The sequence below is a fragment of the Lagenorhynchus albirostris genome, chromosome 14 (genome assembly GCF_949774975.1).
Source record: "Lagenorhynchus albirostris chromosome 14, mLagAlb1.1, whole genome shotgun sequence".
Classification (NCBI taxonomy): domain Eukaryota; kingdom Metazoa; phylum Chordata; class Mammalia; order Artiodactyla; family Delphinidae; genus Lagenorhynchus; species Lagenorhynchus albirostris.
The window spans coordinates 72,727,561-72,750,460 of record NC_083108.1 but is presented as its reverse complement, the minus strand read 5'-3'; the positions used below and the strand labels follow the sequence as shown (position 1 = coordinate 72,750,460).

The window sequence follows — 22,900 nt, the reverse complement described above, 5'->3', positions numbered from 1 at the left end:
AGTAAGGATATAAAGGCTTGAAAAACACTATCAACCAATGTTGACCCACCTGCCATTTTTATAACATTCATCCAACCAAAACAGAATGCACATTCGTTTCAAGTACATACAGAACAATCATGGCCTGGAGAATATTCTACGGACACAAGAAGTCTCGATAAATTTTAAAAGATTCAAGTCATACAGAGTATGTTCTCTGACCACAGTGAAATTAAAAACAATAACAAAAACAAATCTGGAAAATATCCAATATTTGGAAACTAGATTCCACACTAATAAATAGCCCATAAATCAAAGAAGAAATCAAAGTTCTTTAAACTGAATGAAATGAAAAGACACATCAAGTTTGTGAGATGCAGGTAAAGCACTTAACAGTTATATTTAAAAAGAAGTCAGATCTCAACAGTGACCTCAACTTTGACCTTAAGAAACTAGGTAAAGAAAAAATTAAGCTCAAAGTAAGCAAAAGAAAGGAAGTGATAAAAATCAGAATAGGAAATGTATGAAATGGAAGCAGAAAAACAGTAAAGGAAATCAATGGAATCAAAGTTGATTTTCTGAGATCAATATAATTGATAAATCTCTAACCCAGTAGTTGCCCTGCTATGGCCCATAATCCAGCTACCTGCTTTTGTAAATTAAGTTTTATTCACCCATTCATTTGTGTATTGTCCATGGCTGTGTTCACTCTGTAACAGCGTTGTTGAGTACAATAAGTCCCGTACAAATGAACGAGTTCCATTCCTAGAGTGAGTTCATTAAGTGCAATAGAAGTTAGCCTAGGTACCCAACTAACACAATCGGCTACATAGTACTGTACTGTAATAGGTTTATAATACTTTTCACACAAATAATACATAAAAAAACCCACAATAGAGAAAACATTTTTAATCTTACAGTACAGTGCCTTGAAAAGTACAGTAGTACAGTGCAACAGCTGGCATACAGAGGCTGGCATCGAGGGAACAGGCAAGAAAAGTTACTGACTGGAGGAGGGCGAGGAGGTGGGAGACGGTAGAGCTGAAGGATTGCCAGCAATAGGAGACACAGGGCAAGCTGCTATTTCACTCATGCCTGATGTTGATGGCACAGGTTCTGGTTCCTTGCTGGATTCAATTCTATCTACCCTCCTGAGAAAACGATCCAGTGATGTCTAGCTCCTTTTTTTCTCGTCATAGGTGACATGGTAGCACTGGATTGCACTTTGGCTGCTGTAACCTTCGTGTACCGTTCTACATTCGGTTCCTATGCCTCAAAAACTAACAGTGCCTCCTCAGATAAAGAAAATTCCCTTGCCATTTCCTGCGTCATGAATCTCTTCGGTTCTTCATTTACTTCTTCTTCCTCTTGTCTCTCTTCGTCCTTTCTCTGGGCCTCCAATTCCTGGCGCCTCTTAGCAGTACCAGCTACATTACTGCTGCTTTTACGTTTGCTTCTAGACGTCCTGGGCTTGAAATAAAGATACCGTACTACTGTACTCCATACAGTACTGTACAGTACACAGAAACACAGCCACTTGTAGAGGATGCACACACGTGACAATGTACACCAGACACGTGAACTAACTTACATGACTGGACACACAAACTCACGTTCGCATCTTTGAAAGTTCACAACTTGAAGGTTGGTATGTAGGGGGCTTACTGTAGTTGAAATACACACAGTATAGCCTGCAAAACCTTAAATATTTACTATTTGGCTTTTATCAAAGAAAAATTTGGAGATCCGTGCTCTAGCCAAACACATTAGGGAAAGAGAAAAGACACAAATTATCAACAAACGAAATTAAAGAGGTGACATCACTACAAACTTTACAGATATTTTTTAAATAATAAGGGAGGGAATATTATGAATACCTTATGTTAATAAGTTAAACAACTTACTGAAATGGACAAATTCCTTGAAAGACACAAACAATCAAAGTTCACGGAAGAGGAAATAAATAGTGAATTCCCTGGCAGTCCAGTGGTTGGGACTTGGCGATTTCACTGCCATGAGCCTGGGTTCCATCCCCTTTTTTGAACCTACACCCCCTGCAGTGGAAGCATGGAGTCTTAATCCCTGGACCACCAGGGAAGTCCCCCTTTTTCTTTATCTCAGTATAATTCAGAGTCCCGGCTGTCATGAATTAGCTGCATAGCCTACGCAAGTCACTCCTTTCCACATATGAAATTGGGGCAATTCTTCCTACCTTTCCCACCCCCACTAGGTTGTTGAGAGAAAAACAAATGAGCTCAAAATGAGCTAAGGTACTAGATGGTCCAGGGCAAAGTATGAGGTGCTGAGGGGTAATGAATAATGCTGCTAAGGTTCAACAACTCTCAGGACTGAGGCTTCTGAGGAATCTGCCTTCCTCTCTTCAGTTGGAGGCAGCCCCCAGCCCACCCCAAATCATCCCCAGAGCTGCAGCCACCTGTCAGTTTCCTCCAACTCCAGTAAAAGAGAAAACTATACCTTGAATGTCTGGCACTCTGAGAAGGATGATGCTGGATCTGCTGGGGTTCCAAGAAGCACAGAGAAAACCTAGCCCTGCTCACCTTCCCCCATTCTTCAGAGCTGACTCCAATCCACTCTGGTCTCCCTAAAGTCTCCAAAGAGCACACAGGAGAAGGAACCACAAGACTCAGCTGAACTCCAAGTACAAACTTTATTTCTATCACAAGGATGTTAATAATTATAATAATAATAATAACAGTAAAATAAAAAGAGGGGGAGGGGGCTCTGATTCTTGGTTTTCAGAGCAAGCCATGAGCTTAGGCCTCACTCCTGATTAGCGCAGAGCCCAGCATGGCCCTGGAGGGGACAGAGAGCCCCCAGCCTTTCCCATCAGAAGGCAGTGAAGGCAAAGGAGCCATGCTCCCCATCAGAAACAGAAGGCAGTGATGCCAAATGCCAAAGAAGCAGATTAAAACAAAGCCTGTACATAGTCCGCTCACCTGTGGCTCAACTCATCTCCAAACCTCGTTCCTAACACATATTGCAACTGGCCTGAACACTTTACCAAAGCTCCTCCACGCACACCAGAGACCCAAATTCTAGAGTGAGGATGGGCAGTACACAGGAGAGGATATCCAAAAGTTCCCCAATTTAGGCCACCACATGAAGAGCATCACCTCACTGGTGGGGACCAGGTTTCTAGAACCCTCCCTCTTTTCACCAGGACCACACAGCACCATGAAGCAGTGGTGACAGCATGTCAAAAGATGAAGCCCTGGTGGGCCAAGAGGCCGTAACTTATGCTGCCAAAAGGCAGCAGCTAAAGCTGAAACATTCTCAACAGCCTCCCTGCTAACCCTCCCTCAAACCCCCAAACTCCCACAGCACAATCTCAAAAGACACAAAATGGCCATAGCCTAGAAAAAGTTACATCTGTCAGATGGCCCCTACCCACAGAACCCAAGGGGCGGGGCTGCACCACGGCAACTTGTGCAGGAAAGATGGAACCGATGCGCAAGTTCCCTGCAGACACTGTTACTCCTCCTCCTCTTCCTCCTCTGCATCCCCAGCTCCCTGCTGCTTGGAGGGTTTTGCCTGTTGAACAATAGAACACAGACGAAGTTTACGTAGAAAGTAAGAAAGCAGCACTCCTCCTGAAGAGCGCCAGAAATGTCAGGCTTCTATGGAAACCTCCTCATCAAAAGCATAAGAACAGTCCTCAGCCACAACCGGCCTGTTGCCCAGCTGCTTCTGACTTCAAGAACCATACCAGCCCACCCACTTCTGAGTCCTCAATGAGCATTCTGGGCTGGATCCCGCTCACCTTTGCAGTTCTGCTGCGGTAGCTGGCGGTCGTGGGGGTGACCCGGGGGTTCCTGCCACCTTCACTCCTGCCACTGAAAGAGAAGGATTGGAAACTAGTTCCCGAGATGCCCCAAGCAAAAGTCAGAAAACTCAGAACAGAACAGCTGGAACCAGACAAAAGCAGCTCTCCAGTAGCAGATAAAACTAATGAATAAAAAACCACACAGGGGTTTCCCTGGTGGCACAGTGGTTGAGAGTCCGCCTGCCGATGCGGGGGACACGGGTTCGTGCCCTGGTCCGGGAAGATCCCACATGCCATGGAGCGGCTGGGCTCGTGAGCCGTGGCCTGCGCGTCCGGAGCCTGTGCTCCGCAACGGGAGAGGCCACAGCAGTGAGAGGCCCGCGTACCGCAAAAAAAAAAAAAACAAAAAAAAAAACACACAGAGCAAAGGAACGTTTTGAATCAGGCCACGATACAAGCGAAGTCCACACTTCCACGTTCTCCTGAGCCACCCACAAGCTCCACTCCCAGGCCACTGATTCTCACCTTGCTCCGCATCTCCCTGAAGGCCCACGGGGGAAAGAGGGCACAAGGTTTTCTGGGTAGAGACTTCGAGCAGAGTGAACCACTGGAACGTGCCCAGGAGCCAGGGCCCCATTATGGCTGTTTCGATTGTGCCCCTGGATGCCCTGGCTGTCTAAGTTGTTGAGCTTCAGAGCGCGAGGAGGGCTGGGCTGGCACCCAGGTCTGGGGCCTGATGTGGATGTTGTCAGGCGGTTAGAAGTAGCCGTCATATTGTTAGTGGGTCTGCTGGCAGGGAGAGGATAGGTGGGCCCTTTGGCCATTTCCTGCTTGATATCATCCATGTAACCAGAAGACAGGTCTCCTGAGAAGAGAAAAGAGCACCAGCTTTAGGGAAAAGGCTGCTCTTGCTATTAGTGCTGGATTTGGAGCAGGAACAAAAGATGCTGGGTAAAAGATGACTGCCTCATCCCTAAAGGATGCTGAAACCCATGTCTCCAGGACAGGGTTGGAAACATTAATCCACACTGTACACTTACCGCCTAAGTCCTCACTAACTAGTCAACAATGGTGCACAAGCAAACTTTGAAGAATCATTTCTAATTGGCTTTGGGCTTCTAATGGCAACGGGGTTTCAAAAGCAATTTTACTTGCCTAGTTGTGAGACTATTACATAATAAGAATACTGATAATAAGTTTGATTATCCTACTCTAGTTGAGCATATTTCAACTAGAAGCAGGGGCCCAGGGCAGCCACAGTAAGGCTGAAAATTATCTTCCAATCATCCGCTAAATGTACTGACAGGGACCAGCGGCTGAATAAGCACTGACTGATATGCATAGCTCATGGCTGTCCCCAAAGCCATTACCCTATAAAGCTACACACCAGAGACACCTGAGTCTAACACAGGACCACAGGTAGCCCCAAGGGAGTCCCCAGTGAGCTCGTACTATGCTTGCTAATTTGGGATGAAGGTAAAACCCATTTTAGAGTAGCAGATGAGAAGTGGAAAGCAGGCCCAAGGCAGCAGCAGACCTGCAGCCTTGGCTCATCCCTGGCTAATACCCTGGTGTCTGACACGCCTCTTGGGTAGCTCTGGTGAAGTCTGTCGAGGCTGGAGATCCTGACTAGGAATCCCCTCCGACATGTGGTTGTTTGTTGTAGCTGGGCGTTGGTCACACTGGTCCTAACAAGAAAAACCAGAATTAGTACCTCTGGACTGAGTCATTCCTCAGAGAGGGAGCAGCGGGAGGAAAGGAAGGAACAGCAGGTTGGGTGAACACACCTTATGGGGAGGCTGGAGGGGGGGGGGGTGTCGATGGGACAGGATGACTTTGACAACCACTGAGAGGAAGGGCCTGGGACTAAGAGGAAGCACACCTGGAACAGAGCAATCATTCCAACTAGCACTGACAGAAGCACTCTCTGATTTGTTCAGGGATGAAAGAAGGGCTGGTCCTAGGAGCCCAGAAAAGCATGTCTACATTTTGACAACAGAGTATTTGCACCACTGCTTATTTTGTAGTCTCCTGAGGAGACAACAAGCAGTGACTTATCTACTGCTTGATCCAAAGGCAAAAGTCTTTATTACAGAAATGCAATGTGTGGTGTTCTAGCAACAGCTAGCTATAGGGCATTGATTACAGAAATGCCCCTGAAATACCTTCAGTGTTAGCTCCCACGACAAACAAGATGGGGCAGAAAACGTATCTTCCATTAAGATGCTGGCATCCTAGACTGCAAAAGCTGAAAAAGGACTTCAGATTATCTAGTTTAACTCCTTCATTTACAGATGTCCCCAGTGAGGGAATGGGACCTATCTTAGACCAACCATATGGCAAAGCTAGAATTAGATCCCAGTCTCCTGGAATGCAAGACGCAAGTGCCACCCCAACAGGGAAGAACCCACCTGGTCAAAAGTAGAAATTGTCGATGACCTCAGGGAAATGCTTTTCTAAACCCTCTGGCAAGTCCTCCATGCCTGCTTAAATGGAGTCCTGGCTCCTTGGGCCACAGCTAGTGACGGGATGGTTTCCACTGCCAGAAGGCAGAGAAAGTCCAAAGGCCTGAGGTACTTTATACCTCAGACAGCTCACAAAACAGGACATGGCCAGTAGCCAGATCAGGTATGCACACAACTTAAAGGCCAAAGAGGCATTCTTGGCTCTAAAAGCCTCAGGTTCGCTCAGAGGATCAACAGGATGGAAGAAGTGGACAGGTCCTCCAAGTGTTCTTACCTGGTGATGGAATAGCACCTCCTCTTCCAGCTGGACCCCACAGAATTCACAGGGGATGATGATGCTGTCCTCCACAGAAGGTGAACTGCTCAGGCCCATCAAAGAGTCTAACTGGTTACTTGCAGCCTGCTGCATCAACTTCTGGAAGATGACATCGGGGTCCTCCACCCCTTTGGGAGAAGCATTGCCCACACTGATCGGAGGTAAGGCACATGAAGGGTTACAACTCGTCTGTCTCAAAAAACATAGGTTAAAAAAAAAAAAAGCAGAGGTTAAGGAACAAACTAAATTCTGAAAATATTTTCCATAAGTCACAAAATCTTAATAATGTTTAATATTGGGAAGAGGGACTAAGAAGGGTCAGAGGAACACAGATGGAACACTCACTTTGCTTTTATTTTAAACATTTCTGTACTGTTTTAATTTTTTTTTTACTGTGTTAATGTGATTATTCTTTTTAAATTAATTTGAAAAGATTCAAGATTCTTCCCACCGTCATACAGTAAGAGAGGCCCAAATATTCTTTGTTATCCCTATTAATGGATTTTCTCATGCTACTCCCAAACCAAATACTAGATGTATTCAGATGCTGTATTGTTCCACTTACGGGGGGAATGCATGTTCCACCCAGAGCACAGGGACTACTTAACAGCTATGGAAGTGCCAGACTAGGCCAAACCAAATCAGAGAGTAAGTGTTGAGGGGAAAAGTGGCTCCCTCCATCAGTGGAGCCACTCTTCAAACACAAAGGCTACTCTCTAATCATTCCTAAATAGCACAAGAACCTTCAATCATTCAAAATACCTGACACCTTTCATATACCAGGCGTTAAGAGATTCCAGAAACTAAGAAAACCCAGAACCTGTTCTCAAGGAACTCAGCCGAGTGGTGCAGACCAACAGGGGATCAGCAAGACAACACCACAGGGTGAGGGTAACAGGCTAAGAGAGCTGTGGGCACAGGACTTGCGGGGAGCATGCAGGTGGGACCTCTGGCCTAGCCTTCAGAGCATTCCACAGGATGGTTTCCTGAAAGTCATGTCTGAACTGAGTCTATGAGTGAGGGGTGTGTTAAGGAAGCGGGGTAGCTGGCAGAAAAGTAAAGTGCAAAACAGATTCCTGACCCTCCCGGGAACTGCAAGGACTTCAGTATGGCTCCAATAAATCAAATGTACCATGAGATGAGACCAGATTACAAGAGGGTCAGTAGAGATGTACACTATCACCACAGAACGGAGTCAGCAACTGGGCCTGCTGGTGTAAATGTTACTTTGCCCAAGAGGGAATGAGGCTGAGTTCTCATGCCCACATGTCAGTCACCCCAGGGTTAAAAACACAGTTGCTACTCCTATCACAGGAGTTGTATTAAAATAGTTTGCTCAAGATCTCGTGTGGCCTGCAACACCAATAGGGCCTGCACATATTCCTCCCTAAAGCTTAAAGCCCTCAGGTAATTCACAACACACCTGATGGTCAATCAGCAGTTCCTCTGGGTAGAGCTCCTCACAAAATTCACAAGGCAACATGGTCTCATCAGCTGCACCTAGGTATCAGGCCACACAGTCAGACTCGAACAAAAACAAACCTGATTCTACCTTTTATCCCCCCTGGGGGGTTTGATAGGAAAGTCTGATTTCCTTTGCAATTTCTTGGACATAGCAATTTGTGGGGCTGAAAATCCTTGAAGGGAAACTATTTAAGAGACAAACCCTAAGCAAAAAACCTGCACTACAGAAAGAGATTTACTTGTCACCATTTCCTGAGAAGCAGTAAAGTAGTAGTTTACCCACTACTCCAATTAAGAAAGAAATTAAATGTGTCATAACCCTAGTCAGTAATCTAAAAACCTTCTGTGCATTATTTCAATCCTCAGGAAAAATGTTATGAAGTAGATCCACATGACCCTCATTTTACAGATGAAGAAACTGAGGCTTGGATATTACTGGAAGACAAATATCCTGAGAAGAAAAACCCTCCCAGTACAAAATATAAACAAAAGATGCTGAATAAAAGTAACTTAAATGAGAAAATACTGGGTTGGCCAAAAAGGTCGTTCAGGTTTTTCTGTAAGATGTTACAAAAACCCAAAAGAACGTTTTGGCCAACCCCAATAAATAAGAGTAATTTTAATCCCAGGCATCCCAAAACACAACAGCCTCAGTCAGACTGTTGAACAAGGGAGGGTGAACGATGCGAGGAGGTAAGGAAAGTTGCCTAACTAAGTTTTGGCTCTACATAGCAGAGAGAAAAATCTCTACTAAGGAACAGTAACCAGAGTTTGGCCTTTACGTGGGTTTGAGTAGAGAATCTACATTTATGTTTTTACATAAATTCACATTTATGGTTTTAAGAAGCCCAGGCCAAAACTTCAATTTAAAATTATTCCAGTCAGTAGTATCCCCAGGAGCCTGCTAGAAGCATATATAAATACCCTCAGAGGAACACACCAGAAAACTTAATGTTAAAACACACGCACGCACGCACGCAAGCACACAGAGGGAAGCAGCAAGCCACCGTTGAGTCAGTAGAAACAGCAAATAGCAAAAAATAGACTTTAGGTATATTTTCAGACACAATAGAAAAACAAGTATTTTTAACATGTTTAAAAATATGACAGGGACTTCCCTGGTAGTCCAGTGGTTAAGACTCTGCGCTCCCAATGCAGGGGCCTGGGTTCAATCCCTGGTCAGGGAACTAGATCCCACATGCTGCAACTAAAGATCCCACGTGCCACAACTAAGACACAACTGGGCAGCATGCATGCATGCATGCAAGAATGAATGAATAAATAAGTAAATAAGTAAATGAATGAATGAATAAGTAAATAAATAAAAGTTGGGAAAAGCAAATGAACAAAATTTTAAAAAAATTCTATCTCATGAAAAACTTTCAATTTTATATAAATTGTTTAGTGTAAGACTTTAAAAAACTGTAGAGACAGAGGCTAGTGTAAACAAACATACCCCTTATGTCATTCAGAGCACCGGGACCTTCATGGGACTGGTCTGCCTCACATATGACCCTCCAGAAGTCCTGCTCTGCCAAGTTGGGGGCCTGGCCTTCATTTTGCAGACTTAGGGCCAACATGAAATCCAAGTTTGCACTGTCTTCACCACCCTCTTTGAGGGTCTGTCGGCTTCTATTCCTTTCCTGCCTTTCTTGTTCTTCCACTGGGGAAGAAAAAAAAAAGCCAGTATTCAAGAAACGTTAAAGATGGTGCCATCCCTTAGTTCAAGTCCATGCCTAGCAAATATTCAAGGTTTATAGGAATCTGTGCAGGAACAAAAGAGGCCCAGCCCTTCAGTGCTCATGGGACTCCAAATGTTAAGTCTGCCATGATAAAAGCTTCCATTATTATTCTAACTTTTATTAATAAACAATATTAATGAGCTATAACTAAGAGATAGGCACTGTGCTAGGCATTTTATATGTATTTTCTGCATTATAGCAGGATGGCTTAAAGCATGGGGTCAGATTGCCTGAATTCAAATCCCAGCTCTACCACTGACCCACCCTCATAAAACTGTTGTGAGAACTAAATGAGTTAATACATCTAAAGCACTTTGTAAATGCCTTTTAAGCACATAGGGTATACTCAGTGTCAGCTATTAACAGCATTGTCATCCGTCAACCCTAACTGTCATCCAACAAAAATCCAATAGCAAAGAGGTTCTGTTATTCCAATCTATAGGAAAGTTAAGTATTCTTCCTTATGTTACCCAGCTACAATCAGGTTTCTATAATTAAGATCTATTTGGCTCCAAAGCCCTGTTCCTACCAGCCCTAAGATCTGATACCATTCCAGTTTTCTAATCCCAAACACAACTCACATAGATTATTCTGAATTGGAAACTGGGCTGTCATGCTCCTTTGGTTGGTGGTTCTACTTTGGAAAAGTTCTGATTCAAAGGCTCTCAGGGGCCTTCGAGGGAGCCTCATGGGTGGGTCCAGAGCCTCAATTTGTCTGAGTTGGGATGCAATCCAGATACCATCTTGACCCCAAGAATCATCATATGCATTAGGCGGCATGGCAACCTCATCTCTCTTTTCCTCCACATCTCTCCCACAAACTTCAGGGTGAGTCTTCAGATCTTTCACCAGGACATTGCGCCCACAGTTGCCACATAACTCTGTCCGGGCACCACAGTAATCTTCATGGTCTTTCAGTTTGAGAACAGAAAGTTCCAAATCACAGTGCTGGCAAAGGGCAAGTCGTAGAGGACACTCAGTCTCCTGCAAAACAGAATAATGAGGCAGATAATATGTGAATCTAAGAGAGGCCATGTTTTATAAAGTACAGGGCAAGGAAAGTAAAAAGTATTTACAAAAATATTCTCTTCCAACCCTAGCTTTGCCTGCCATGGTTTTCTATGTATTTAAGAGTCACCCCTTCCCTCTTTGTCCTGCCACCAAGTTCTACAAAGGAAAAGAAAGTCTTATAAGGAATCTACTCACTCAGCCACCCTACCATCATTTTGTGCGCACATTACAAAGTAACCCAAAATCCGCCAGAGAAGCCCAGGAGCAAAGAGCAAAAGCACAGCAATTCATATATGCTTGTCAAAGCTCCCCCAGACCAATTTCCCCTTACTACTCCGATTTAAGTACCTGGCAATGAGGAAAAGGGATTGTCCTTTAGAAAGACACTGATTTTTCAAATCTGCACATTTGTATATAGCACTGGCTTTTTTTTTTTTTAAATTTATTTATTTTATTTTTGGCTGCGTTGGGTTTTTGTTGCTGTGCGTGGGCTTTCTCTAGCTGCGGCGACCGGGGGCCACTCCCTGTTGCGGTGTGCAGGCCTCTCATTGTGGTGGCTTCCCTTGTTGCGGAGCACGGGCTCTAGGCACTCAGGCTTCAGTAGTTACAGCACGTGGGCTCAGTTGTTGTGGCTCACGGGCTCTAGAGCGCAGGCTCAGTAGCTGTGGCACACAGCCTTAGTTGCTCCATGGCATGTGGGATCTTCCCGGAACAGGGCCCGAACCCGTGTCCCCTGCATTGACAGGCGAATTCTTAACCACTGCGCCACCAGGGAAGCCCAGCACTGGCTTTAAATTGACCAAATAAGTCAAGAATCACCAATGAAGATGACCCCAAGAATGTGAATGTATTCAGCAGATGAAGGACAAAACTTTTATACTTAATTTGAAATCGCCACTAAAGCACTAAATAATTAATATTCCTTTAAAAAGATAAGAAAGAATATGTTACTATGATATGGACATTCCAAAACTTGGGACCTTAAACTCAGAACTTTCATATAACATCACTTCTAAAGTTTAGACACTTTATAACCACTGTGTCAAAGAGCAAAATTTCTTTTCATACAAATTAAACCCAAGTTTTATTCTAAATGATACTTCAAACATTTTTCACATTTTGTATATGCATGGAATATCTCTTACAGAAAACATAAGAAACTGACAGAGTGCTTAGGAATAGGAGTGGAAGAGAGATAATTTTTATATATATGCTTTGTGGCTTTAAAATCATATACCATGTAGCTATAATATCAATTCAGAAAGATGTTTTTTTAAAGAAAAGTTTTATCAGATAAATGCCATTGATTTAAGTTACTCAAAAGCAAAAGAGAAAATAATTGCTGGCACACACCACATAATATAAAAGTACTTTGTTAACAACCCTAAAAATTGCTAGTAACTCACAAGAACAGCAAATAAAATGTCAACATTTTTTTTTTAAAGGAGAATTTTTTTTAACTCTTTAATCTGTGGTCTACAACTGTCATAGCCTGACTTGCAGGAATGTTAGGAAATACTTTGTACTTGTACGTTCATAATGATTGGTGTTATCACCATATGACTCCCAGAAATAGCTGGGAGAAAAAGGAGAAGAGGGGGACAATTGATTGGAGTTGTTTTATGCAGCAAGTAGATGTTAAGAGCCAAAGAAATACTTATTATTATTGTTAATATGACCTCAATCATAACCCCCCTTTTGCTGGTGAGGCCTAGTAAAACGTAAGTCAAATGCTTAGATAAAATAATGACAGTAAGAGTGCTAAATTATTTATGAGATGTTTATCTCTGAGCTGTGGGGTCATGAGTAGTTCTTTCTTTCTTTTTATATTTTCCAAGTTTTCTACATTGAATATGAATCACCTTTTAAAATTATAAATTAATAAGTTAATAGTCTTTTTAGATACATAGAATGAAATGCACAAATCATAAATGCATACCTTGATGAATTTTTACATACGTACACACACTCTTGCATGACCACCAACTAAATAGTTGTTGGGATTTTTAACTGGTGAATAGGCTCATTCAAAAAAAAAAAGAAATACATATATATATATATGTATATACATATATATATATACACACACACATACTCATTCAACTACAGCCAATTTTATCTCAATTAGGGACCAAATTATATTCTCTCATCAAATGCTCTCTGAGAATTTCTTTGGGTGTAAACAGCATGTCATCCAAGTGATCAAGAAGTCAAAATGAAATTATAAGATGTAAGGCAGGTTGTATGCTAGAGGTCGTACCACACTGGCAATCCCAGGCTTGGTTTAGCACTCAAGTGAGCCTGCCAATAAACCCCAGGAGAAATGACTCGGTTCCAAAGGGAAAAAGGCTCTGAGGCTTGAGCATAAAGCACAGCAGCCATGCAGTCAAATCTGGCAGCAAACAAAGTCTCAAATAGGCTTTGAGAGGCAGTGTGCATGGAGCTGGTGGAGAACAAAGACTCAACAACACTGGCTTTCTGCTCTGCATGTGGCTCTGTAATCTCAACAGAACTGGCTCCATGGTAATTCACTGCCTTCATAGTGCAGGGCAACTAACCTCATGCTTCTTTAACTGCCTCTTCTCCAACTTCTTGTTACATTTGCAGGTCACCTAGGGTAAGAAGCAAAAATCAGTAAGTTATTTGTGACAACATGCTCACTTGTTATTACACAATAGCAAGTATAATCCATTTATTAACATCTAAGTACTTGGTGGTTCACCTGACAGTGTTCTGTAGCCATGTGAGTCTCCATGTCAGATTTGGGAAATGGTTCCTTGCAGATAGGACACATACCAATGTTCCTTTGACAGTGGATCTCATGGATGGTAAAGTTAAACACAGGAATTTCTTTTTTGCTATAGAAATAGATCAGAGAAAAAGGCAAGAATTACTGACATCTATGCCCAGAGGTATCACACGGAAATCTGTCCTGTCCAATCTTTAGTCTCCATTATTTCTCTTTAGTGAGTATCTAGTGTATAAGCTCTTACGACTGTTACTACCCCTGCTTTTCAAGAATTAACTCCTGAAGGTTTTGAGTCTTCTGTGCAACACTCTGCGTTATCAGTGCTATGCGCTATCTCTAAAAGCTCAGCCTCACTTTCTAGATGTCAGAGCTTATCACAACTAACAGCATATAGTCAGATGCCAGGAAGAGCTAGCTGAGCTAGGCTTTTCCAAAACCATCCATGCCCCAAAGCACAATGATCCACTCCAGGATTATTTAAAAAACAGCCTACCATTTATTTTCAGTCTCAGATAGCTTTAATCTCAGTAGATTTTATTCCACTAAAAATCAAACCAAAAGGAGCAGATGCCAGCTTTGGGATCGTCAGTGGGGGAAGGGGAACTTGCCTCCTTTATGTCCAATGTGTCTTTTCAAAGCAGGCTAGACGCTAATTGGGACCAAGCTCTGTGGCTGGGTTGATATAAACTTCACTGCAGAAATGTACAGAAATGTACTACATTCACTGCAGAAATGTACAGAAATGTACTACATTCACTGCAGAAATTTACTACAGAAATGTACAGAAATGAAATCCTGAACCCCTCTCCCAGAGTACATATACACTCTAACTAGAGGCACATAATATTCAAAGGCCTTCCTTTCACTCATTTGGTTATGACCGTGAGAAAGCTCCAACTTCACAGTCTAACTAAAGGATGCATTAAAAGAATGTGCCTATAAGTATGTCACCTAGAATAAATTTTCAGAAAATAAAATACTGAACAGGATAAATACAGATAGTTACACAACAAATCTTTAATAACCCATTTTGCCTCTGAAGCTGAATACTATAGAAACCTTCTCCCACGTTAAGTTGTAGATAGCTTATTTCTTTTATAGTTTTTATCTTCATAGTCTAAGAAACATTTCAAAGTAGGATGAATGATGTGCCTCTAGTGATAGTCATACTCCCAATCTCAAAGACCAAGACACCAAAAAATGCAAATTCATTTTTATCCAAAAGTAGAACTATCAAGGCAGCTCTCATACCAAAACTGGAAGGTGATACAGAATAACAATCAAGTGTGAGAAATGGGAAGAAAACTCCAATGGATAAAGAGGGAAATGACCAATGTTTCAATACATTTAACTTCCCCTATTTCTCCAAAATTCCCAGCTTTCTAAGGAAACCACTGGTTTTAAATTAACCCAGCCTAAGTTTTTCAAAACTGTGGAATATTAAAATATATAGTGGAAGTTATCATCTAACTCTATTAAACTAATAAATATTAAAATTAGTCCCACTATTAAAGATGTTATGAAACTAGTACTCTAAAATATTGCTAGTGGTAGTATAAAACCACTACTTTTCAACAGTCTACAGGACTTCCCTGGTGGCGCAGTGGTTAAGAATCCGCCTGCCATTGCAGGGGACATGGGTTTGAGCCCTGGTCCGGGAAGATCCCACATGCCGTGAAGCAACTAAGCCCGTGAGCCACAACTACTGAAGCCACCCACGCACTGCAACGAAGAGTAGCCCCCACTCCCGGCAACTAGAGAAAGCCCGCACGCAGCATCAAAGTCCCAACGCAGCTGAAAATAAATTAATCAATTAACTTAAAAATAATAATTAAAAATTTTTTAAAATAAACTGTCTACAAATGCATCTCTAGGACCATAAAATTATATGCTTAAAGAGTATTTAAAGACCCTGTAATTATATGTTAAAGACCCAGTAATTCCACTCTTGGAATTATGAAGATTATCACTAGTGTCATAAAATGGTAAAAAACTGAAAACCATTAAAAATATCTAAACTCTAAGGGAACAGCTAGTTAAATATGGTACACCAACAAAATGCAAGAAGCAAAGCTGTATCCTGATTGCAAATCCTATGTGCACAAATGCCACAAAAAATTAAAGCCAGTAACTACTGCTTACAGTGCTGAGATTCTACATTCTTTTTCCATAATTTTGACAATAATTTTCTTTTAAAGTCAAGAAAATAAATGTCTACAGTTTTTATTTTACAGGGCTATTTTGACATAGAGCATTCTACATACATAACGCCACTAAAATTTTAGAATTAAAATATATTAAGGACCATAACATAAAGAAGCAAGAATCAAAAGCAGCTGTTAGGTAAGGTCACAGAGCATTTACTATTACACATTTTCACCTCTTGGGAAACCTTGAAAGAAAAAGATAAAAGCTATTTGCAATGATTACATGAAACAGTTGCCTGATGGTTTTGCTTTCTTTTTAAATTTAACTGCCAAGGTAGTTCCGCCAAATGTACTAACCAGACAAAATACCAATATACTTGCTACCTACTTACAGATAAAATCAAGACATTCTAAGTGAGATAAATGAGAACACAATTCCATTCTAGATAAAACTGCGAAAAGCCCCAAGGAAGGACTAGCCAAGTTAGAGATGAAATTCATTTTAGATAGAAATGAATGAAAGGCAAGCCAAGGCTTTCAGAAAAATCCCCAGGAGCCTTCCAAATGCTTAACACATCGAGCCACGCAAAAGTAAAAAGTCAAAGCCTTCTAACACTGAAGTTTCTGTTCCCTAGACGCAAACTCTCCTGCAAACTCTCCCATCAATCAGACAATACAGTAATAAAAGAGATAACATGCAAAAAACATCTTCAATCACAACAAACTATTCTTTTTACTGGCCCAGCAGGTTTAATCGCAGCTTATATTTTGATGAGTACCTTAACTTTTCTTAAGGAACAACAGGAATATGACTCTAGAGACAAAATTTTAAAACCTGGAATTTAAACAGGACTACTCAGACAGGAGGTTTGTGCTGGCTTAGTCAGCTTTCCATGCTAATCTGCTTTTTTTCTTTAAATAAATTGCTTTGGCTTTGAATAACCTTGTTTTCATTAGCTTTCCATTAACTTACCGCCCCCTGCTTTTTTTTTAAACTCCCTTAGCATAGTTATTTATTTACTGTCCTAGGTTTGAAATTCCTTCAAATTGGAGTGGACCGATAAAATAAGAATATCTTAACTGATGTTAAAGCCAATTTGTCTGTTTTCTTATAAAATCACAATGTTTCCTTGTGAATATTTGTATCATTGATTATTACACTTTGCATCAGGAACAGTACACATAAAACCTAAACAGAGCTACAATAGTTTTAAAATGGCAAAAGTAATAGTAGCACAGGAGAAAAAATACCCTATAAGGCAAGACACCCTCACAGAAATACAATCTTAATTCTATGCAGGGAAAGAATATTGTGACCAGCAGTTGTTCTGATTATATCCTAATGCTGCCAAGAAGCTGAGCAGAAAGAAAAAGGCAGTAAAAAAATAAAATTTTTTATCTGGCTCAACCTTTCAACAATCTGGGTCAAACTATTTTCCTTATCAACATCTCTGAGAATAAATGCATGGACACCAAGAGGGGAAAGTGGGGGTGGGGGGGGAAGAATTGGGATATTGGGATTGACATGTATACACCAATATGTATAAAATAGATAACTAATATTGAACATGGGAAAAAAAATAAAGAAATGATTTTAAAAAAAGACAACCTACTGAATGGGAGAAAATAGTTGCAAATGTATGATATCATTTATATGTGGAATCTAACAAAATATGACCAACTAGTGTATATAACAAAAAAGCAGCAGACTCACAGACACACTGAGGAAACTAGTGGTTATGAGTGGGGGGTGGGGAGGAACAATATAGGGGATGGGAAGCAGGAGGTACAAAGTATTGTAAGATGGGCTCAAGGATGTATTTTACAACACAGGGAATATAGGCAATATTTTGTATTAACTGTAAATGGAAAGTAACTTTAAAAATTGTAAAAAATAAAATAAACTTTTAATTAAAAAAAAGAAATAGATAATCTGAATAGGCCTATATCTATTAATGAAACTGAACCAATAATTAATAACCATTCAAAACAGAAAAAAAAAAATCTCTGGACTTCCCTGGTGGCGCAGTGGTTAAGAATCTGCCCGCCAATGCAGGGGACATGGGTTCGAGCCCTGGTCCAGGAAGATTCCACATGCCGCGGAACAACTAAGCCCATGTGCCACAACTACTGAGCCTGTGTGTTGCAACTGCTGAAGCCCATGTGCCTAGAGCCCGTGCTCCGCAACGAGAAGCCACCGCAATGAGAAGATGGCGCACTGCAACAAAGAGTAGCCCCTGCTCGCCGCAACTAGAGAAAGCCCGCACACAGCAACAAAGGACCAACGCAGCCAAAATAAATAAATTTTAAAAATAAATTTATTTTAAAAAAATGAGGTCTGTGACTGACTTAAAAAAAAAAAAATCTCTCACCTTCTAACACAGTTTGGTAAGTTAAACATAGCACAGATAGTTCTGCTTTGCTTTTTTCTTTTGCTTTCAGTAAGGGAATTTGTATGTCATTGAAATACCAGGCTCTTGAGAAATCCCAACCAGGAATCCCAACCAGGAATTACTAGCTGAACTCTTAAGTTTCGTTTCAGCAAGAAAGAGTTGCTCTTTCTTGTCACTCTTGTCGGTTAAAAACAACAAAATAAGAAAGTTTGACATTCAAGTCTGCATCCAGTCTTTCCACTAACAGTTTTGGAATCATGAAATGATAATGATTAAACTGGACTGCTGGAAGACTTTGACTAGACTTTCTTTTTTTTTTTTTTTTTTTTTAAAGCAGTGGAACATTCCTTCAGCAAAATCCTTTATAAAAACAGTTGAGCTGGGGCTTCCCTGGTGGCACAGTGGTTAAGAATCTGCCCGCCAATGTAAGGGTCACGGGTTCAAGCCCTGGTCCAGGAAGATCCTGTATATCACGGAGCAACTAAGCCCGTGCACCACAGTTACTGAGCCTGCGCTCTGGAGCCCGTGAGACACAACTACTAAGCCCACATGCCACAACTACTGAAGCCTGCGGCACCTAGAGTCCGTGCTCCACAACAAGAGAAGCCACTGCAATGAGAAGCCCACGCACCGCAACAAAGAGTAGCACCCGCTCACCACAACTAGAGAAAGCCAGTGCGCAGCAAGGAAGACCCAGCGCAGCCAAGAATAAATAAATAAATTTATATATATATAAAAAAAAAAAACAGTTGAGCTGCTCTGGTTGTACATGTAGAGCCAAGTTCACACTAAACCTTGCTCCCAATCAACCTCAAGACAGCCACTGTAGCCATTCAGGGAAATCCTTGCAACGTACTTTAAAAAACACTGCTCTAGGGCTTCCCCGGTGGTGCAGTAGTTGAGAGTCCGCCTGCTGATACAGGGGACACGGGTTCGTGCCCCAGTCCGGGAAGATCCCAAATGCCGTGGAGCAGCTGGGCCCATGAGCCACGGCTGCTGAGCCTGTGCATCCAGAGCCTGTGCTCCGCAACAGGAGAGGCCACAACAGTGAAAGGCCCGCGTACCGCAAAAAACAAAACAAAAAAAAAAAAAAACACTGCTCTAGTCCGAACATTTCATTATATTTTAAGCATCTTTTAAAAAGCAGGAACTTTCCTGGTGATCCAGTGGCTAAGACTCCGCGCTCCCAATGCAGGGGGGGCCCGAGTTCAATCCCTGGTCAGGGAACTGGATCCCACGTGCCGCAACTAAAGACCCTGCATGCAACAACTAAGACCCAGTGTAGCCAAATAAATAATTTTTTTTAAAAAAAAAGCAAAAAAAAGTTTAAAAGTACAATATTTTTCCAGGAAGACAAAAAATAAATTCCCTTACCTATAGGTCAGAAAAGTGAGGTTTCAAAGCAGTCAAGTGACTTGCCAAAAGTCATTAACTAATTAATGGTAGGAACCAGAGCGCTGAATCCCAGCTTCATCCCATCAGTCTAGTCACTACTCTATGCTACCTAACCAACCATGTTGTTGAATTTCTAGAACGGGCAATTTTATCCAAAATTGTTAAAAAAGCTTTAGTCCCACGTATTTGCACAACGTATTATATGGCTCCAATTTTAACCTGCCAATAAATAACCCAACTCTGGAAAGAACTGTCCTCATTCCAAGAACATTTCTTAGATTCCTTACCAGTTGTCACACAGTCGAGTGTCCTGGCCATCCAGAAATTCAGCCATCTTTAGCTGTTCCTGAAAACAACAAAGGAAGAAGTATGATCTTTCAATTTCATTTCTGCTTTAAGAATGACATGCAAAACACAAAAACAAAAAAAAACAGTACACAGAAAATGTCACCAAAACCAGTGCATTTCATTTAATACCCAACACACTAGGGTTTTACCTTTTGATTTTTTAATTTTCATTTTAAGATAATTTGACTTGCAAAAACAGCACAAAGACTTCCCACATACCTCTCACCCAGTACATCATAAATAACCATAGTAAAATGACCAAGTGCAGGAAACTAACACTAATACAATACTAATAACTAATCTACAATTAGTTAATTTCACAAATCATGCCATTAATGCCCTTTCTCTGGTTCAGGATGCAATCCAGAGTCACATATTGCATTTAGCTGTTATTTCTCCTTAATCTTCTTTGATCTGGGAAGTTTCTTCAGTCTTTCTTTTTTTTGTTTGTTTTTTGGTTTGGAGGCATGCAGGATCTTAGTTCCCTGACCAGGGATCGAACCTGTGCCCCCTGTAGTGGAAGCACGGAGCCCTAACCACTGGACCACCAGGGAATTCCTTCAGTCTTTCATCTTGCATAACCTTGTTAAATGAGCTGGCTAGTTATTCTGTAGAATATACTTCAGCTTGGGTTCATTTGATGTTTTCTCATGATTAATACATTTTGGACAGAAATACCATAGAAGCAATGTTGTGCTCATCTCAGTGCATTATACCAGAAAGCACATGATGTTAACAGTCTTATTATTACAGATGATGCTAACTTTTATCATTTAGTTGAGATCGTGTCTGCCAGGTTTCACCACTGAAAATTTTTCCTTCTTTCTCAACAAGATGTCAATACAGAAAGCAAAGCCCTTGCAACTTTAATACCTGTATTTACTTTAGATTATTCCAGCCCACTAAGGCAAGGTAAGAGCCTCGGACGAGGGAAGTGCCCGGTTATCTAGCAACAAGGGAGTTGGGGTGACGCGCAGGGCTCGGAGTCGGCCCCTCTGAGGGCCAATTCTGGTTCTGCCACTCAGCAGATGTGTGATTTAACCTCCCTGAGCCTCAGGTTCCTCACGCAGACAACTGACAATATTTTAAAGAGTCACTGGGAGGAGTAAATGAGCGAATGCATGGAAGCGCTTTGGTAGAGTAAGTTTCCTTCAAACCTTAGAAGGCGCCCCTCTTAGGGGTCAGCCAGCACCCCCGGGATTTCCTGTGCCCAAGGCGGTGGAGACACCACCGCAGGGTCCACACCCAGGAGGAGGCGGTTTCCAACTGCCCCCTCCCAGGGGGCGTCCGAGATGGGGAGTGGAGAGGGCACCAGCTTCACAAATAATAGTTGCCACTTACTGTGTGTTCACTGATTGCTAAACGCTTTACACGGACAGTCTTTTAATCCAGACCACAACACTACGAGGTGAAAGCCATCATCCCCATTTCAGAGACCGCGAAAGAGGAAGTCCAGGGAGACAGCCGTCGCACAGTTGTTCCGAGTGGTGACTCGAACACGGGCCCGTCGGCCTAAAGTCCGCACGAGGCCATCCGCGACCCCTGAGGCTGGCAGCTCGCGACTCGGGCCCAGCCCCGCCCGGGGCGCGGTGCCCACGGCGGCGCTCGGAACGACGGCCCCCTCCCAGCCCCCGCGGCCAAGGCCTGGAAGGGGCGGTGCCGCCAGGGGCTGTCGAGGCTACGGTTTCCAGAGAAGAAAGTACGGCCTCCCATACTGGCCAGGGGAGACGCCGCGGCGCGGGCATTTTTCTCCTTACGAGAAACCCCCGCGACCCCCGGGCCCAGAAGACCCTCGCCCACACCCCGCCCTCGGGACGCCGGCCTCCTCCCGAACTGGAGGCCGCAGGAGGCTCCCCAGGGGCTGGCCACCGCTTCTCTCACCTGGGACGAGACGAAGGACGCCGAACCGACCAGCCAGCCAAGACACTGAGCCTCTTCAGTCGGCCCCCGCGCTGAACAACGGCCCCCGGAGCCGCCTCACCACTTCCGACCGTCTTGGAGGAGCGCGCCCATTGGCCAGGAGCGGCCCAGACTCTCTGCCCATTGGATAGCACCGTTGTCGCTCCCAGAGCCCCGCCTTCCACGCTCCGATTGGCTCCTCAGAGCTCCACGGGGGCGTGTCCCTGGAAGTCCCAACCCATACACATCTGGAAGGAGCGGCGGAGACCGAAGCTGTGAGCCCAGGTCTGCGCCCAGCAACTTCTCCTGACACAGGCTAACCATATTTGCATGAATAATTCTGTACACACATTACTAACATGCCTTATATATTAAGATAATTAATGGCATTTGTTCTCTTGTCATGAGCCATTAATACTTATTAGTCATTCTTGTTGCTATTATAATGCCCTCGTGCGAGACATCTGCAAGACTGCCCATATTTGAGCACTTTGCTTTTTGCAGTGGAAAAGTGAGTGCCTGACACGCAGGGCTGGGTTCTAGTTTCTCCACTTGCTGCCTGTATGGATTCTCTGAACTCCTCCCTCATGAATTAAAAAAAAAAAATAGGATAGTTAAATATAGCAGAGAGCATATTATTTACAATGCAACAATTTAAAGTCATCATCTTTTTGCAGATTATAAATGCAAGACATTCATGACATAGTGGTAAGCAGGAGAAGCAGGTCACAAAGCATTATTTATTTATAACAGGATAGAATGCTTAGTTTAAATAGGCACTATATTCTCTGATTCCAAAGATATAAAGTTCAAAATCAGGCAAAGTTAATCTAAGGTGCGAGAAGTTAGAATAATGGTTCCCATTTGGAGAGTATGGTCTGCAAGGAAATATGAGAAAGATTTCCAAGTCCTGGAAATGTTCTATAATTTGATCTGCAAAGTGGTAAACACGGATGTATTAATTAGTAAATGGTCACTAGGCTGTACAGTTAGGATTTAAACACTCTTCATTGTATGTGAAAGAGAACATACCATTCTATATTGTTCTGCACCTTGACTCTTTTTTTGTAGTACTACACATTCTGCCTTAGAACTCTATTCATTATTAGCACATCTATCTAGAGCATCTTCGTACTTCTTCAGTAGTGATTCCGTTGTATGATGTGCTGTGATTTATTCAACTAGTTCCCTGTTGATAGACATTTTGG

General features: G+C 42.5%; 1 protein-coding gene across 3 annotated transcripts; it reads right to left on the bottom strand.

The window, feature by feature from the left end:
• Positions 1 to 873: 873 nt before the first annotated feature.
• Positions 874 to 21,777, bottom strand: TRAFD1 (TRAF-type zinc finger domain containing 1). Of its 3 annotated transcripts, XR_009534676.1 has the most exons (13): positions 21,675 to 21,777; positions 19,733 to 19,791; positions 13,484 to 13,619; positions 13,320 to 13,373; positions 10,332 to 10,734; positions 9,465 to 9,671; positions 7,968 to 8,044; positions 6,503 to 6,733; positions 5,331 to 5,451; positions 4,289 to 4,628; positions 3,761 to 3,833; positions 2,455 to 3,531; positions 874 to 1,732 (listed from the first exon to the last, which is right to left on the bottom strand). XR_009534676.1 is itself a non-coding variant. In XM_060120861.1 (12 exons), the coding sequence occupies exons 2-12, from the start codon at positions 19,777 to 19,779 to the stop codon at positions 3,472 to 3,474; spliced, it is 1,749 nt and encodes a 582-aa protein (XP_059976844.1). In that variant the 5' UTR covers positions 19,780 to 19,791; positions 21,675 to 21,777; the 3' UTR covers positions 874 to 3,471. The 3 variants fall into 3 exon arrangements, 2 of the variants coding, with proteins under 2 accessions (XP_059976844.1, XP_059976845.1); XM_060120861.1 differs by having other exon boundaries at positions 874 to 3,531; XM_060120862.1 differs by lacking the exon at positions 4,289 to 4,628 and having other exon boundaries at positions 874 to 3,531.
• Between the last annotated feature and the right edge of the window lie 1,123 nt (positions 21,778 to 22,900).